The 18,066-nt window shown below is 39.9% G+C and overlaps 1 protein-coding gene across 1 annotated transcript in view; it reads right to left on the reverse strand.

Annotated features, from left to right (window-relative positions):
- Positions 1 to 8,401: 8,401 nt before the first annotated feature.
- The window catches only part of LVRN (laeverin), a gene marked incomplete at its 5' end in the record, with an annotated part of 75,828 nt that continues 66,163 nt past the window's right edge, over positions 8,402 to 18,066 (reverse strand). The window contains 2 exons of the mRNA XM_080679826.1: positions 8,402 to 9,843; positions 14,686 to 14,761. Coding sequence (XP_080535952.1) covers positions 9,703 to 9,843; positions 14,686 to 14,761 — 217 coding nt within the window. The 3' untranslated portion in view covers positions 8,402 to 9,702. The remainder of the gene's footprint in view (positions 9,844 to 14,685; positions 14,762 to 18,066) is intronic.

Raw genomic sequence — 18,066 nt, forward strand, 5'->3', positions numbered from 1 at the left:
GGGCAGAGGGTGGGGTGGGAACCGGGTGGAGGGGAGCTATGGGGGAAAATAGAGGAACAATTGTAATAATCGGAACAATAAAGATTTATTAAATTAAAAAAAGAAAGAAAGAAAGGAAGGAAGGAAGGAAGGAAGGAAGGAAGGAAGGAAGAAAGAAAGAAAGAAAGAAAGAAAGAAAGAAAGAAAGAAAGAAAGAAAGAAAGAAAGAAAGAAAGAAAGAAAAGAAAAGAAAAGAAAAGAAAAGAAAAGAAAACCATTAGATCTTAATAATAGGTATCTCTGGATTTTTGTCCTATCCTTTATTATTTCTTATCTTTCCATTTCCTATAATAAACATATCCTTTACATGTTTAAAAATATTAATAAACATTTTAAACATACATCTGAAAATAAATGTACAGTTCTCTCATAGTATGTACAAAACAAATATGTCCAGCAGATGGTGCAAAAACCCAATCCAGAATTAAACAGATTTTAAAAGAATATCCCTTATTACTTCAAGAATGCCATGTGGATGGTATGTTTCTAGGTGACCAAAAATCAATCAAAATGGAATTTTCATGTCCCTCTCTATATATAAAAAGCCATAGACCAGAACGCCAGAACGACCAGAATGACCAGTCGCTATGACACCCACTGCAGCCAGCCAACCGGCAGATCAGGGGGTGGGGCCGGCTAGCCAACCTCCCGTCTTCTCCTCCTCCTGACAGGCCCAGCCCTGATCCGCCCTGATTGGGGCCGGGCCAGTTAGACCCCACCTGTGCACTAATTCGTGCACTAGGCCTCTAGTTAAATATAATTTGTTTGACCTCTTCTGTAGTCAAAGATGAGTCCCTTCAGAGGTAAATAAGGGGTCTTTGAATAAGCAAGGTGTGGGACCTACAGAGGCTACAGAGCAGGATAATTTGTGTAAAACAATCTTGAGGAATGGAAGCTAAATGTCAGTGTAATGTTGTACCAGGAAAGGGCTTTGAAGATCATATGGTCCATCAGTTTTCAAATTTGTTTTTTGTATTTTTCCCTAAATAAATCCCAATATATGAAAGCAACAAACCTGGAACCACACTATTGAAGCGGGAATTGGGGACAAGAGCCATGGTAGGCCTTCTCTTTACTCAAACTCCCCACCCCTGCTTCCTTGGTGGCTGACAGAATCAACATCTACAGAATCCACAAAATACTTCCAAGAAGCCCTAGAGAAAACTTCTAATTCAGTGTAATACTGTCACTTTACTACTGATTAAAGAGATGCTCAGAGAAGAAGAGCTTCCCATGTGAAATGAAAATCTATATAAAAAGCAAATAAAAATTGTTAATTGGCCCTGACCGGTTTGGCTCAGTGGATAGAGCGTCAGCTTGCGGACTGAAAGGTCCCAGGTTCGATTCCGGTCAAGGGCATGTACCTTGGTTGCAGGCACATCCTCAGTAGGAGGTGTGCAGGAGGCAGCTGATCGATGTTTCTCTCCCATCGATGTTTCTAACTCTCTATCCCTCTCCCTTTCCTCTCTGTAAAAAAGCAATAAAATATATTTAAAAAAAATTGTTAATTGATTTTAAAGTACAATTCAATATGGCCATTTAAAATGCATCAATAACATTGATACCAATACTTTCACAAAATTGACATTTACAGCATTTAGTATTTATATGGAATTAAGTTTCTGATATCTTAAACTTTGGATTCACTTCAATCCTTTTTATGTATATGGTTTATGAAACTATAGGAAGTCAGCATTTAGCTAAAGCTAGCTTTCAAGAGTAATAAAAGCATATTCTTGGGTTTTATTTATACCAATAAAGTTTACTTATATCAATAAAATATCCTTATAGACTGTAATTCCTATATAGTCTATAATTTTTTAAAATAAATATATCTTTACTGATTTCAGAGAGGAAGGGCGAGGGGGAGAGAGAGATAGAAGGAATCATGGATCAGCTGCCTCTTGCACGCCTCCCACTGGGGACTGAGCCCCCTGGGCATGTGCCCTTGACCGGAATCAAACCCGGGACCCTTCAGTCCGCAGGCCGTCGTTCTATCCACTGAGCCACATTGGCCAGGGCTAGTCCATAACTTTTAAATGCAATTATAAACTATACAAATGGTGATTTGACAACATGAAGCTAGTTAAAGAATTTTGCAAAAAAAATAAAATTTTGCAAACCTTTGTAAAATCTGTCTACATAATGTTTGCAAAGTAGATACAACAACCTACTTAAGTAAATTGACCTCGTTTCTTTTCAATACAAGTCCAAATTTAAGTATCTTTTAAAACTCACTCTTAAAAAGTTTTGTTTGAATAGTTACATCTACATGAAGCCCTGCCTGATAAATTCTACTTGACACCCGATATTTCTGGTCCACAGATGTGTGTGGACCAAAAGCTTTCACCTGAGATTTCTCAGGTATAACAGTGTCTTAACCGTGTCCTAATTTAACAGGTAAGAGAAAAACCCAACGTAAATGGGGCAGTAAACAGATTGGGTCTTAAATCTGGCCTGTTATACTGACCTGAGTTGGGCAGTAAGCGGCTCTCTGGGTTCCAAATCCACCTTTTTTGTTCTCCGCCTGAGGAGTTAGGACTGGGAGTCTGCAAACCGCACGTCGCTTTAGCTCCAGGGGGCGCTAAGGGACCCGGAAGACTAGAGGAGGGAGAGGCTGGCTCTTCCCTGTGGGCTTCCGGTTTCCCTCAGCATCTGCTCTGCAGAGATTCTTATTACTGACTTGTGGCTGTTGGCTTCCGGTTCTCAGGATTCACCGTCCCCACCCCCGCCCCCACCTCCCAGGCCCAGCCTAGTGTGCCACCCACAGATACCAGCACCTGGCAGAGCCACCGCCTCAGAGGTCCGGGTCCAGCACCAAGAGGCCATCATCAGAGTTCCTAGAGCATCCGCCCCAGTCAAGCCGTTCCCCTCCTCAAGGTCTGGATCCCAGCTCTGCTGGACACTTTCTCTGAGCTACTGAGGCAGCAGCACCAGCTTCTAGATTCTAGATAACCCCATCCCTTCTCTTTGTTGCCCCTGCCCTAGGAGTGCTAGCTATTTCTTGCAGTTCCCATCTTGGTGTTAGCTCAGTGTTACTCTTTAGCCTTTTTCAGTTCCATACATACCAATGCTATATAGTAAGTTCTGTAAATCAAAAAAAAGCTGATCCCGTTTCTGTTTTCCTGACTGGTACCAGCAGACTCCCAGGAAAAAGAATCTCAAGGTCAGATTCTGATCATGCCCTGTCCTTGAACTCAGTGCTCACTCCCTAATGCCACCACGGTGAATCAGGTAATCACCTGTGTTTGATTACAATAAGGTATCTACGGAATCAAGTGGCTTCTGGGACCCAGTGGCTGTTGTGTTTAACCAGGGTGACTGCAAGGATATGAAATGAATGGCTATTTCTGAATGTGCTGGATAATTTACAGGAAGAAAATTATCAGCTCAAGTCAGCGATTTTTAACCTTTTTCATTGGCACACATAAACTAATTACTAAAATTCTGTGGCACACCAAAAGTATATCTTTTTTTTTTTTTTTTGCCGATCTGACAAAAAAAATAGGTATAATTTTGATTTATTCATACCAGACAGCTATTTTTGTGTTGTCTTTTTTTTTTTTTTTTTTTTTTTTTGGACAACCTAAGGGAAAAGAGGTCAGTGCCCTAGACTAAATAGTCAGGTATTGCATGTTTTAAAAATTCTTGTGGCACACCAGTTTGCCTGCTGAGGCATGCTGGTTGGAAATTGCTGACTCAAGTGATAAAGAGCCAAAGACCTTCAAAGGCAGTTCGCAACAAATCCCATAGTTCTTGTAGCTGCTCTGTAGAATGCATCATTACAATGCAAGTTGAATTCACAGGCTTGCTAAGGTTCCACGGTGAGAGTTAGGGCAATGATTGGAAAGGAGACCCTGAGATTTGGAATGTGGACATCTGGGTGGACCAAACTAAACAGAAAATTGTGTGCTAATCCAAGCTCCTACATTCTAGTAACTCCAACCTTTGCCCTTTATCCTCCAGCCCTAAAGAAGAGAATTACTTCCTGCACTATAACTTAGGGCTTTTCTTTTGCATTTTCACTTCTCTAATAGCTGTTAAACAAATCCCTAACATTAAAATCTTTTTGGTAAAACAAACACAAAGGCCTAGATTCTATTTTTCTGACTGGATCTTAATGGATTCACTGTCTTATAGGGTTATTTTGAGGATGAGATAAAGTGGGACATAGCTCAGTACATCCTATGTAGAGGGTACTCAACAGGTAATAATGATTTCCTACCGACCACATCTCTTCTCCACTCTACTATGCTCCAACTAACCCAGTCACCTGGCCAGGGCCTTAGCAAAGAGTTTTTAATAAATCAAGATAGTAGTAAAAAATACATATTATACAACTTTGAGTCTTATGTTATTACTAGTTGTGTGAAATATATTGTTTAGGCATTACTCGTAAGTCAAGTTGTTGCCATAGTGACTCTTCAAGGTTACATTTATCCTTGTGTGTATAGGTTTTTTTCAAAAGACAGTTCAGTTTTAAAAACTTCAGAAGCATAAATGCTACAAACTTACAAGTTTCAAATAAACTTTATTTGAAAAATTTAATGATTTACATTTATTTTACATTTTGTAGCTCTGCTAATTTTGAATAATACATTTTTATTTTAATATCTTAGTCCCTTTGGTTTAAGATGGAAACTATTGGCTGAAACAAGAAATTAAGTCTTTTGGGACAACCTGTGTCTTCACTTGGTGCTTACTGAAATGCTTAATAGATACCTTCAGGACTATGGCTATGACCATTAACAAGTTTGAAATTAAAAAAAAAAAAGATTCGAAAAAGATGCGTTCCAGTTCTAAAAAGATATTTTATTTTTTAATTTAATTTATATAATTACAGATTTATAGAGAAGTTAGAATTACAGTAAAATATACTTTTTCTGCATCATTAATATTTAGTTGTCACACCTGATGCCCCATTCACCCCATGATGTGTATTTCCTACAACAGGGATTTTTTTTTCTACATAAAGACAACACAACCATGAAGTCAGAAAGGTAACACTAATGCATTTCTAGTACCTAATCCTCAGAATCCATTCAAATTTTTCCAATTGTCCCAATAATGTCCTGTACAGCAAAAGAATCCAGTTCAGAATCACATTACATTTTGTTGTCACATATCTTTCATCTCTTTCATTCTAAAGTGGTCTTCCATCTTCCTTTGACTTTCATGACCTTGACACTTTTGAAGGATATTTTGTGGCATGTAACTCAACTTGAGTTTGTTTTATGTTTCCTCATGATTAGATTCATGTTATGCAGATTCATCGGGGATATAACAAAAAGTGATGCTGTATTTTTGTCATTTTGTCTTATTAAGTGGAACAAATATTTTATTTATCCCACTGTGACAATGTTCACATTGATCTATTGATTAAAGTACATCTGCCCAGTTTTCCCACTGTAAATTACTTTCCCTTTACAACTTATCAGTATTTTGTAATTATGTGTATATTCTTTCCTCATCAACATTTCAATTTATTCATTACTTAAACATATAAGTATAGATTCATGAATCCGTGTTTTATTCCATTACAGTCTTTATTACAATACTCAAATTTTTCAAGATTTGATTAATGAGGGCCCCCTTTAAACTGGCTTTTGTGCTCTTTGATATGTCCTCAACATTCTTTTAGCAATTCCTTGTCTTATAGTGCAAAATGATATTCCATCTCAAATTGTCCTCAGCCCTGAAGTCATCCATTTCTTCAAGAAACCCTGGTTCTTTTAGCAGAACATGGCATTTAGAAGCCAAGATCTGGATACTAATGTTGCTGCTCCCAGGCTCTATCAGTTGAAAAACTAGGTCTATATCTATAGACATAGTTCAGTTTTAAAAACTTTCAAAGTTTATAAAACTGAACTATATATATAGCTATCTATATATCTATACTGGTATATCTATATCTATATATCTATATCTGTATTCCTATCCATATTTCTATATATTTATAGCTATAACTATGTATCTATCTATACAGAGAAAGAGCAAGATAAGTCTATAAACATATTTACATATATATGTATAATCCATGTATTGAGAACTGTGAGATCTGTTCACATCAATACCTCCAATTCTAATCCAAAAACAAAGGGTTTGTTCTAGTGTTTTGTTTTGTTTTCCTTTTGAATATCTGCAACTCTCTTCCACAGAGAGAAAACGTGGATTCTATTATCACATATATTTCCTTATTTGATTCATAACCCTGTGGTATCCAAGCTCCCATCTGTGCCTCTCCCTTACCCTCTTCAGTCTCTAATATTTCATGCTGGGCCACCCCACCCCTGGTTTAGATCTTCTCTTCTCACCATTTGGGCTTTGACTGCTCTTGCTGGTGGCTTCCCTGCATAGAGGTCCTTCTTACCCTGTTTGGCTCTGACCCTTCATGTCATAAGCTGCCTCTCTGCACTGTGTCACCCCACTGACTCTTCTTGGGCTCTGACATCCTGTGCCAAGCTGCTCCCACAATGTGGACTCCCTCTTTGCCCTACTCAAGCTTTTCCACTTCATTCCAGGCCACAGGCCAGCACTGCTGTAGAAGCCTACCTTGCCCTGCCTCACCTTTAGGACTGACTCTTTTGAAAGGAAGGGAAGAGGAGGAGTCCAAATAAATCCCTAACTATGTGTTGTAATGAATATCTTTGCTGAATTTTGTTGAGTTAGAGAGAAGATCAAGCTGGAAGCAATATATGTGTGGTTTCAAATGCTGCTGACTGCTACACAATTCTTTGTGGATGCGCCAGTTATATTTAGTTATAAGCACCCTTAAGACTTTGCTTTGGATATATTTATTTGCTAAAGCTTGGATGAAATAAAGATAGCATTTATTGGGGTAAACAGGAAAGTAATCAAGTAGAGCTCCCTTTTAAATCTCATCTTATTTTGCTTTTTCATTTGTTCCTCAGAATGATTTGCTGTACAGACAGATTGGCCCCAGGGTTTGAATTATAGAGGATCTCCAGTCTTCAAGACTAAGGCATTTGTTCTTTCACTTAAAGTCACTGAATGTGTTTGAGCAGAAAAGAAGTATGAGATTGTGAAGAAAACTTTCATTTCTAATTACCAAATTGAAAAAAATCATGAGTACATTGTACATCTTGTTAACTTTTTTTAGGATGAACAGTATAAAGAGAAACTGTTTACTAGTATAGTTGGGGTGCTAATAGATAAGATGGCTTATCCTATATAATACAGAGGTAATATGCAAATTAACCCTCACGCTGTCACAAGATGGCTGCGCCCACAGTGGAGGCCAGGTTCCTGTAACACAAGATGGCTGTGCCCACAGCAGAGGCGGGGTTCCATAACAAGCAATCAGCAGGGACCTGAGGCTGTGTGGCATGGGGCCAGGGCAGTGGACCTGAGGCTGCGCACCCCCACCCAGCAGGGCTTGACTGGGGACCTCAGGCTGCGTCCCCCGCCCAGCGGGGCTTAATGGGGGTGGGGCTGGCCGGGTCTGGGTCTCACGCAATTTCAAGGTGCACACGAGTGGGCGGGGACTTGACTCTGGGTCCCGCAGCATGCCCCAGACTCTGACAGGAGGAAGATTTTCATATACATTTTACTAATTTTCTTTCATCTCTGACACTTCTGTTATAGAGAAAGGGCAAATAGCAATATTAAAATATTTCCTCTAATTAACCCCTTTTTAATGTGCACGAATTTTGTGCACCAGGCCACTAGTTTGTTAATAAAGTATTTACACTATTTAGACAAATCTGGCTCAGTTTCATTCCCTGACTTACTGCTGTCACAATAATAAATTCATAATTACTTCTTTTTATACTAAATATGAGGTACAATATAATAAAAAGTAATTCTTATCTGGAGTAACTGGCTTTATTCAAGCCAGAAAACAATTTACATTATTCAAAATTCCTTTTCATATTTAGAAGAAGGACTATTAATCAAATACTTGAGTATTTGACTTTGGATAAAAACTTTCAGCCCTTTAATTACTGCAGAGGCTAAGATGGGATGTGAATTTCTGGCAGATGGTCTGAATCAGGCAGTGCTTGTGCTTCTTGGTAGGATTAGGCAGTACTTGGCATCACCCAACAACTGCTGGGGCCCGAAGTGTCAGCCTTCAACTGCCCTTGGTGGAATGAGAACACAGTAGGGTAGGAAGACCAAGGACAGAGGACATGGACAACCAGGCCGAGGTCACTGGAAAGGAAGACAGGGGAGTCCGAGGGAGAGAGGGAAGAGCTGGAAGTGGAGGGGAGAAGGAGGAGGAAGAGAAAAGCACTTGGAAGGACATGTGACATGGTTATCAAAAGATGAGATTGATGATCAGAGGAAATAAAGGAAATATAGAAAGAATGCTTAAGGAAACATAAGATATCTCATACACAATGATGTGAAAACATGGGGATATTTTATTGCTTTAATTTCAAATTTCTAAATTTCAAGGAAAAACTTTCTGAGCTGTGACCCGTGGTCAAATCTGAGTAGAACGTGCATTGGTTTGTCCTCATGGCTGTCTCATAGCCTCCACTGACACTCAGAGAGCATCTTCTCATGAAGCGAATATGCAAGTGAATTTTTATATAACATTTTAATTTGTGGCTGCATTAACTTATATAAGAAATAGGGAATAAAACCTTAAATCACACTGTCTTGAGTTTATAGAACACATTTAAAGACCTTTCATTGACATATCCCTTAGTTTTTACAATATTGCTCTGAGGTAGATAGGGGAAGGAGATCTGTAGTTTAATCCCCATTCTACAAAATCAAAATTAAAACACAGTATTAAATCAGATACACACAAACTCTAGAGTAGGGTGATTTGCCTTAGCTGCCCTGGTTTTATCAGGGGTAATAAAACTAAGCTAATTCCATACACTGTGACTGATGAAAATGTTTAAAGTTGTCCAAACTACAAGTAGGTTCAATTTGGCCCTCTCACTGTCGAATACAGTCAAGAGCTTTAAGGCAGAGCCTTCCTCTCCAATCTGGCCTCCACACAGCAAGCCTAAAGGTACTATAGGATCCTGCAATCCTGGGTCTTTTTGTGACATCATACATTCAGTAGCCAGTAAGTAATGTGTGGCACAAAGCCTAGGTACTCTGGGGAGAGAGAAAGAGGCACAAAACACATTAGGGCAGTTCACATGGCTCATAAAATTGTCTGTTACTTCTCTTTAAAACTTGCTTTTCTTCAGCTTTTCTGATTTCTAGGGAGTATTATTCCTCTGGTTCTCCTTATTTACACTATTGTGTTACTTGCTCATTATTCTTTTAAATATTGAACTAAATAAACCCTAGAGTATTGCAAATCTGTATTTCCTTCAGAAAAGAATGTGCTCATTTAGCCAATGATTTAATATTCCACTGGCCTTCACAACAGGATAAGCAAGACTTTCTAAGGTAAATTTGTTTTTACAAGACATTTTAAAGTAAATTCTGTGGCTTTATAGCCCAACTTGAAGTGAAATCTTCCCCCAAAACACAGCAGTGCTGGCAAACTCCTCAGCAATCAGTGAGCTCAGAGCCAACGTGACGACAAGGGAGGAACAGGACGCTGAGTAGTAAATGTGACTGAAATACAAATAACAAAACATGTGGTTTTCTAGACTCAAAATATTGGAAGACAAAACAGTCAGCAAACTACAGTATAATATACAAGGGGAAATGCCAAAAGTGGCCACTAAATTATGTGTTTTTCCGTAGCCATGCAGCTATCCTGGCACTTCGGTTTTTGTTTTTCAGATTTTCGTTCTTTATTGCCTGTAATTTGGCATGAGCTTTGAGCCTCTGGTGCTCCTCCAACATGGGACTGAAAAACTGCTGCAGCTGAAAGGACAAAGAGACGGTCAGGGCAATCTAACTCCTCATTTAGACAAAACAAGACAGTTCACTCTAAGTGGCAACATGATTTTGCAAACGGCCAATGTGTGGAATGGGTGGCAATGTGTGAAGACCACCTACCCTGAAGAATCAGATGTAGACTGGAAGCTCCATGATGTAGGAACCTCATCTATTCTATTCACTGCTCTATTCCCCAAGCACCTAGTAGGTGCTCAATAAAGATTTACTGAATGCATACTGGATATTAGACAAAATTTGTGGACAGAGATACAGTGAGATCTTTTCTTATCCCAAAAGATACTTTGAAACTTTCAAAGCTCAAAATTGGCACATAATATCTGTGTCTTTACAGACTTATCCTTTATTTAAGAACTAGATGCCCGATGCATGAAAATTCATGCAAGAGTAGGCCTTCCTTCCCTCGGCTGCTGGCACTGGCTTCCCTCTGGCACCCGGGACCTGGGCTGCTTCCCTCCTCCAGCCACCCACAGGCACCTGGGACCTGGGATGGCTTTCCTTGGGCCGCCCACAGGCACCCAGCACCCAAGATGGCTTCCCTCTGGCCCCGGCTTGGTCAGGAAGAACATCCTGTCTAATTAGCACATTACCCTTTTATTATTATAGATATTTAGATAGTGGACTTGTCCATTGGCTAAATTCCTTCATTGAGTCAAGTCAAGCATTCAGCTATAGGAACATATGCAATATTATGTACAAGCAAGACGCCAATTGACTAATTAGTTACGTACCTAGTCTATTTCTCCATCAACGAATTAGAACTCAGCACATGTGAGATGACAGTGTACCTGTGCTCATAAAATGTCATTTAAACCCTAATGCACTTAAAATTGAGTAGTAATAAGGTTATCAAGGCTAATTACAATGTAAAAGAAAAGGAACACTCTGGAAAAAGTAGATTAAGGAACCAGAACAAACCTCCCACCCTCTTCCACACCTGTCCATACCTACCAGGCAGTGGAATCCACCTCCCCACAACCCCATATGATCATGCACCTGCAGTGAGTGGGAGGAGAGTAGGGTCTGTGACATTGTAGGAGGGCTTCATGTGTGCTTGAGAGCATGAGTGAGGCCAAGCTCCAACAGGGTAGTGTATAAGGAACAGAGCAAGAGAAGCAAAGAGTATTTAGAAACTGTGCTGGTCTGGAAGGAGAAGGGGCTCATGTGACTTTCTTTTCATCCTCTTTTTAGTAATTACTTTTTATATTATCACTAGTGGCCTGGTGCACGAAATTTGTGCATGGGGTGGGGGGTTCCCTCAGCCCAGCCTGCACCCTCTAACAATCTGGGACCACTGGCTCCTAACTGCTCACCTGCCTGCCTGCCTGCCTGATCTCCCCTAACTGCCTCTGCCTGCCTTCCTGATTGCCCCTAACCCCTCTGCCTGCCTTCCTGATTGCCCCTAACCCCTCTGCCTGCCTGCCTGATCGCCCCTAACTGTCTCTGCCTGCCTGATCGCCCCTAACTGCCTCTGCCTGCCTGCCTGATTGCCCCTAACTGCCTCTGATTGCCCCCAATGGCCCTCCCCTGCTAGCCTGATCTTGCCCCCAATGGCCCTCCCCTGCAGGCCTGATTTCACCCCCAACTGCCTTAAAACTTTTCCTTAGCCCCCACCTTAGGTTCTGCCTTCACAGTTCACCCAGATTAGGTTCTGAGTGGTCAGTTTCTATACCAGTCAGCATCTCTGGGCCTGATCAGAGAGGAGGGGCTGTTCAGCAGCCCCCGTGAAGGCCCGGAGAGAAAAAGAGAGAGAAGGGCTGATCAACAGCTGCCACAGAGGCTACAGATCAGACCCTGCCTCTCTCTCTCTCCAGGCCTGATCTGCAGCCCCCTCAGCAGTCAGTGCTGGGTCACCACGTCCACAGTGGCAGCAGTCAGTGCTGGGTCTCCACAGTACTGACTGTAGGACTGACTTCCAGTGTTTGGTTGAACCTTCAGTCGTTATAGTCACTGCCTTTTTATATATAGAAATGTGAATTAATACATTATAGTAGGACTATTGGGCATTAATAGTTTTTTGACAAGGATACGCATAAAAGCTAACTCTTTTTCAAAATTGCAAAAATGTAATCACTGCTAAATCCACTTTTACATTATCTCTCTATATAAAAGCCTAATATGCAAATTGTCCCTCAGGAGTTTGACTAGGAGACCTGGAGTTCGATCGCTTGCTATGATGTGCAGTGACCACCAGGGGACTGTGTGAAACAAAGGAAGGCCCCGGCCAGCAGCCAGAAGGAAGGCCCCAGCTGGCAGCCAAAGTCCCCGATGGGCCCTGATCGCCAGCTAGGCCTAGGAACCCTACCCATGCACAAATTTCGTGCACCAGGCCTCTAGTTTTAAATAAACTATCAGTGACTATAGAATTTTGGAACTTTGAAGACTGTTAAATTTATACAACCTTGATTCATTAAACAACAACAAGCCCTGGCCAGTATGGCTCCATTGGTTGGTGCATCATCCCAGACACCAAAAGGTGACAGACAGGTTCCATCCCCAGTTGGGGCTCGTGCAGGGGGCAACCGATCTAGCTCTCTCTCTTTCTCTTTTTCCTCCACCCCTTCCTCTCTAAAAATCAATAAAAATTAAAAACAATAAAATTTTACTGGATTCTATAGAGATAAACTACAAAGATAAACTGATACACTTTAGAAGACTCAACACGATTCCAAGCCTTCTTTCCAGCATTTCTGGGTGTGCCCTTCACTCTCTGATCCAGGGAATCCCTGATAAATCAGGTCCTGACAGCTCAGCCTCAGGCAAGTCAAACTGAAACAAAGCTAGTTCCTTCAGGAATTAGCAGTTCTTGCTCTCTCTCTTTATAACAACTACATAACTGACTGCTTTTTTTTTTTTTTTTCCTTGCTCAGGATCAAATTTCAGGCCTTATGTCCTAAACATTTATTTGTTTACTTGCTGGGGCAGGGAGTTGATTTTCCTTTCTTATTTACACAGGCCCTTCCTATTTTTATTAATATAGTTCCAGGCCATAGTTAATTTTTACTTATGTATTTTTTCATTTGTAATCAACTTTATTGAGATCAAATTTATATACATAAACTTTAAAGTATACAAGTTGAGTTTGGATCTCTGTACACACCTGTGAAACCGTAGCCACAATCAAGATACAGTCCATTTCCATGGCCCACAAACGTTTCTTCCTGCCCTTTTCAGGGCATCCCTCCCTCTGTCCCAGGCAACCATCGATTTACCTTCTGTTACTACGGATCAGTTTGCATTTCCTAAAAAGTCTCTGGTTTCTTTTGCTCAGGACAATCATCTTGAAATTCATCCATGTTGCTACACAAAATTGTTCCTTTTTTAAATTGTGGGGTAGAATTCCATTGTGTGGATATATTACATTCTCCTTGTCCATTCACCTAATGATGGACATTTGGGTGGTTTCCAGTTTTTAGCTAATGTGAATAAAGCTGCTACGAACATTCATGTACAAGTATTTGTGTGGACATAGGTTTCCATTTCTTTTGAGGAAAACCTTAAAGGGGAGTTGTGGGGTCACATGTATTTAATTAACATTTAGAGACACAGTCTGTTTTCCAAAGCAGTTTTCATGTCACATTCCCGCCAGTAGGGTAAGAATTCCACTTGCTTTACATCTTTGCCAACCTTTGGTATTGTCAATCTTTCTAATTTTACCTATGCTTCTGGGTGTGTACAGGTTGTATTTATATTTTACTCTTGTTTTGCTTTGTGTGTGTGTTGCTTTTTTGTAGGCATCTGCTTTTTGCTTTTGCCCCTCAGTTCACCTTGTGGTTATAGGATTTCCCTTTTCTTTCCAGAACTACTCCTTCCCCATCTCAGTGTCTGTGGTTTGGGTGGGGCTGGTTCCAAATGTGGGCAAATGACCCAGGTTAGGCCAATCAGAGTATTTCCTTCCCCCTGGACACAGTCTACAACTGAGGATGCTAAGGATCATGTAAGCCTGGACCTGCCTCCATGTGAAGAAAGCCTGCCTAAGAAGAAATTCAGCCCAAAGGAAAGCAGACACTAGAAACAGCAAGCCCCACATTAGGTTCTAGAATACAGTTATAATTAAAACATGGTCTCCGTCCTCAGGGAGCTTATTTTACCCTCATGAAGTAGACGTATGCACACACCGATTACAGTATAATGTGCTAAGTGCTGTAATAAAGATATTGATGGGGTGATTTGGGAGTATGGAGGAGGGACAGGTCTAAATCCATTCATAAAAAATTCCTGGAATAGGTAGTTGGAGCAGGGTCTTAAAAGATGATTAGTAATTATCCAGCCAAGGACAGTGTTCTGAAATCTAGAAAATGTAAAACCATCTGGTAATTTCAGAAAATCTGTAAGTGGTGGAATATAGCTAGTGGTGGAGGAAAAGTGTCTGGGGGTGTCTGTCTCTTGCTTTCAGATACTCAGTGGTGAGCTGGGCAAAATGAAGCTAGAGGGTAAGGCAGGGTCCAGATTATTAAGGGCTTCAATTGTTAAGGAAAAGATTTGAAAATTTCCTAAAAACTGATAAGCTACCGAAGCTTTGGGAGCAGGGCAATGGCTGGCAGCAACATGAAGAATGGATGGTGGCAAGCCCAGCCTGAGCTAGGGGGCCTGGGCCAGAGACTACTGAAGTAATTCAGGTGAGAAAGAATGATGTCCAACCCTCAAGAGCAAGATAGAATTAAAAAACATTGCATGTACAGTTATGACAGCACCAATGGAAGCACAGAACGTTATAATTCAGATAAGCATTTTAATTTTAGCAAATCTAAATTACACAAAAATGGCTTCCAACTTGTTATTATAATTCATAATATCTAAAGTACTTACCTCCATGACCTGTACATCTGTAGTTATGGTTCTCCCTATTAAATATATTAGAGTAACCAATGAGTGTATTCCATACCTGCAAAGCAACAAGATGCTAATCAGGGTTGGGAAATGTTTTGCAAGACAAAGCTATATCTTATTTGCCAGATAAAATGTTAAGTATATAGCCCCTTTTAATTTCTATCTCTAACATCTAAAAGAAAACATGTATGAATTAGTTTACCTTCATCTTTTAATAGAAAATCTATTATATAAAAAAATCTAGCCCTGGCCGGGTAGCTCAGTTGGTTAGAGCGTCATCCCAATATGCCAAGGTTGTGGGTTCCATCTCTGGTCAGGGCACATACAAGAAGCAACCAATGAATGCATAAATAAGCGGAATAACAAATTGATGTTTACATCTCTCTCTCTCCCTCCCTTCCTATCTCTTTAAAATCAATAAAAAATTCTATTAACACTAAAAATATTTATATTTAAATACTGATTTGCGTAACACATAGTTTTTAGTTCACTTAAGTGTAAAAAACTCTTCTTATTAACAATAACAATGTCAACTGTTCTTATCTTTTTAAATGAGGTGGTTAGAATAGATGTCACATACCTCAGATTAAGAAAATTTGTAAGGGGGTAAATAAATATGCAAATTATGCCCCTTAAAAACAGTAGTGTCTTTTTAACTCTGACTAAAATACACTGAAAGCTCATTTAAAAATTTGTATTTGTATGTGCTTTTTGGGAAGAGGATCCATATCATCTGAGATTCTTAAGGCTAAGTACCCGGCTCTACTCTATTTACATTCCCTCAAACAAGCGTGGCCTCTGAAACGTCCTCCTTAGTTTAGTGCCCCTGATACCCAATGAGAATCATCTAAAAAAAAAAAAAAAAAAGCCATGAAGTGTTGCTGTAGAGAAAGAGCAGATACATACCTGCCCAAAGTGGTGCTGTAGTTAAAAAAGTAAATAAAGACTTTTGGATGCATTAAAAGGAAAGAAAATTAAGATAGGGTTAATATAGACTGAACAAGCAATGGTTGAACTGGCTTGATAATTATACACACAATTCATTTCAAAAATGTATACTTGAAATGAAAAATTATAAGAGTTAATGTGGGCATACTACACAAACAAAGGAAAGAGAAAATAGTGCCTTTGTTCTTTTTAAGTCCCAGCTATAGTGTAAACTGTGTTTACTTGAGCAAAGTAGAGGACAAGAGACAGTCTACATGTAATTCAGACAAGCAAACTTGTTTCTGTGGAGAAAGGGGAAATATTTCTTATTCTTCATTTTTATTGGCCAGGTATGAAAAGCCTGTGAGATGACTCAAGAAACTTGGCAAAATTTGCAAAGAAACCAAGTTCCAAGCTTAAAAAAAAAAAAAGTGGAAAACGACATAGGGTGCTAAATGTGGGATTTGCTACCAGATCCGGAAGAAAAGTTACCCCAACAGGCAGGGCTCAATTTGAAGTTACCTTGGGCAACTCATAAATTGTAGAAATGAGGAATAACGTATAGTTAGAAGCATTGTTCTGGAGAGTAAATGAGATAATGTATGTTGTGGCATCTATCAGAGCACCTGGCATACATCATTCCTTCCTGGTCTTGCAAGCTTCAAGCAGAGATATTTTTGAGACAGAGAGGATTTGTCACTCTTGTTGAGAGAGCAGTCTCTTTGAAATATTAAACAAAAACACATACTTTACAAGTAGTTTATCTCCCCTGTAGTCAAATGCATTATAATTAATATCAAGACAAGAGCCAGTGGGTGTCAGCATAGTTACCCTTTAAAAAATATTGATAACATTCAATGCTAGTGTGGACACAATGGTATGGGTACTCTAGTCTGGCTTTCCTTTCTCACATTTCTCCTTCTCTCCTCTCCCTCCCCTGCCATGTCTGACTTTCTGTGGCAAGCATGGCCACTAGGCAAGCATGGGGCACCAAGGCATCTAGCCCAATCCAGTGGCAGGTGGTGGGAATGGGTCCACTCCAACCCCATCTCAACTCACGCAGTTCCCTTGTGCTCCTACTTAACCTTTTCATCTCTGTGTTCCCCATCAAAAAATACAACAGAATGGAAGTGAAAATAAGTTCAGGTTTCAAGCTTAGGACTGTAGGCAATATAACAATATTTGGAGAAGAAATCAAGTGCTTGATAAGGAGAAGTGAAGATTCATTTTGGACCAGTTGAGTTTGAAACTGATTATATCTCATAGTCTATATTCAAACAAAACTAGGGTTTTCCTGTTGGCTGTGAAATCCACATTGTTTTAAGAAAGCTAAAAGCAACTTAACAATGATGATAAGGGCACAAATGTAATTTCTACTACATAGCATAAAAGATCACAAAAATCCTGTTGTTCCATCCCTATCCACACATTCATTCCTCCATAGAATCTATCCACATCGGCATGCATATATTGATGTTCCTGTAACCTGAAAGCTGTCTTTATGGTCAGTGGAGGTTCCTTCATTTAGATCAGTGCTCAAAGGATCATCTTGGTCCAACAGTTAAGTAATTACCCCTCAGAGACCAGTGCAGTGTCTGCACATGGGAGGGAGGGGCAGGACCAAGCTGAAGATGTTTTACTCAAGCAAATATTCCAAAATGTATTTTCAGATTGGGCCTCCTGAGAAGAGTCCTGGACGTGGTTGAGGGGAGCAGATGTTCCTGAACTGCTATTGGCAGTGTGCTCAATTCAACCCCATGACCTCCCCTGTCTCCCCCTTTCCAGAGCCCCAAGCTCCAGCCAGGGATGTGACTAGTTCCAAGTCAGTCTTTAGTCCTTCCATGTGGAAGGTGACTTTTTCCAAATATGCCTGTTCAAATCTCACTCAATTCCCTTTCTTCCCTTTGAATCCCCAAAGCCCTCTCCGTCTCCATCTCCACATTCTAATCACTTTATATCCCCAACAACAGCTGAAACTGTGTCTTATCATTGTAAAACCAAAATATTTTATTACTAGAAAGAACTTTAGAATTAATAAAAACATGTTTTTCATTTTATAGAAGAGGAAACTAAGGCCTAAATGTTCATAGACAAACAATAAATAGATGTTCCAGTTCCCATTCCAAATGAGAGGGTTAGAGAACTTATTTTTTTTTCTTTCCTTTGTATTGAATTTATTGGGGTGACAGTGGTAACAAAATTATACAGGTTTTAGGTGCACAATTCCATAACACACCATCTGTACACTGTATTGTGTGCTCACCACCCAAAGTCAGATGGATAAGTTACTTTCTCATCTGTTTATCCTGATAGGACTGATCTACTAGCAAAAGGATACTTTGTTTACATGAACATATATAGTGCATAGTAGGATTACAGTTGGAAAGGCAGGCATTTCAGACATAGAGTGAACATAGGGTGAATTTTTTATTA

Source organism: Plecotus auritus (genome assembly GCF_963455305.1).
Source record: "Plecotus auritus genome assembly, chromosome: 7".
Classification (NCBI taxonomy): domain Eukaryota; kingdom Metazoa; phylum Chordata; class Mammalia; order Chiroptera; family Vespertilionidae; genus Plecotus; species Plecotus auritus.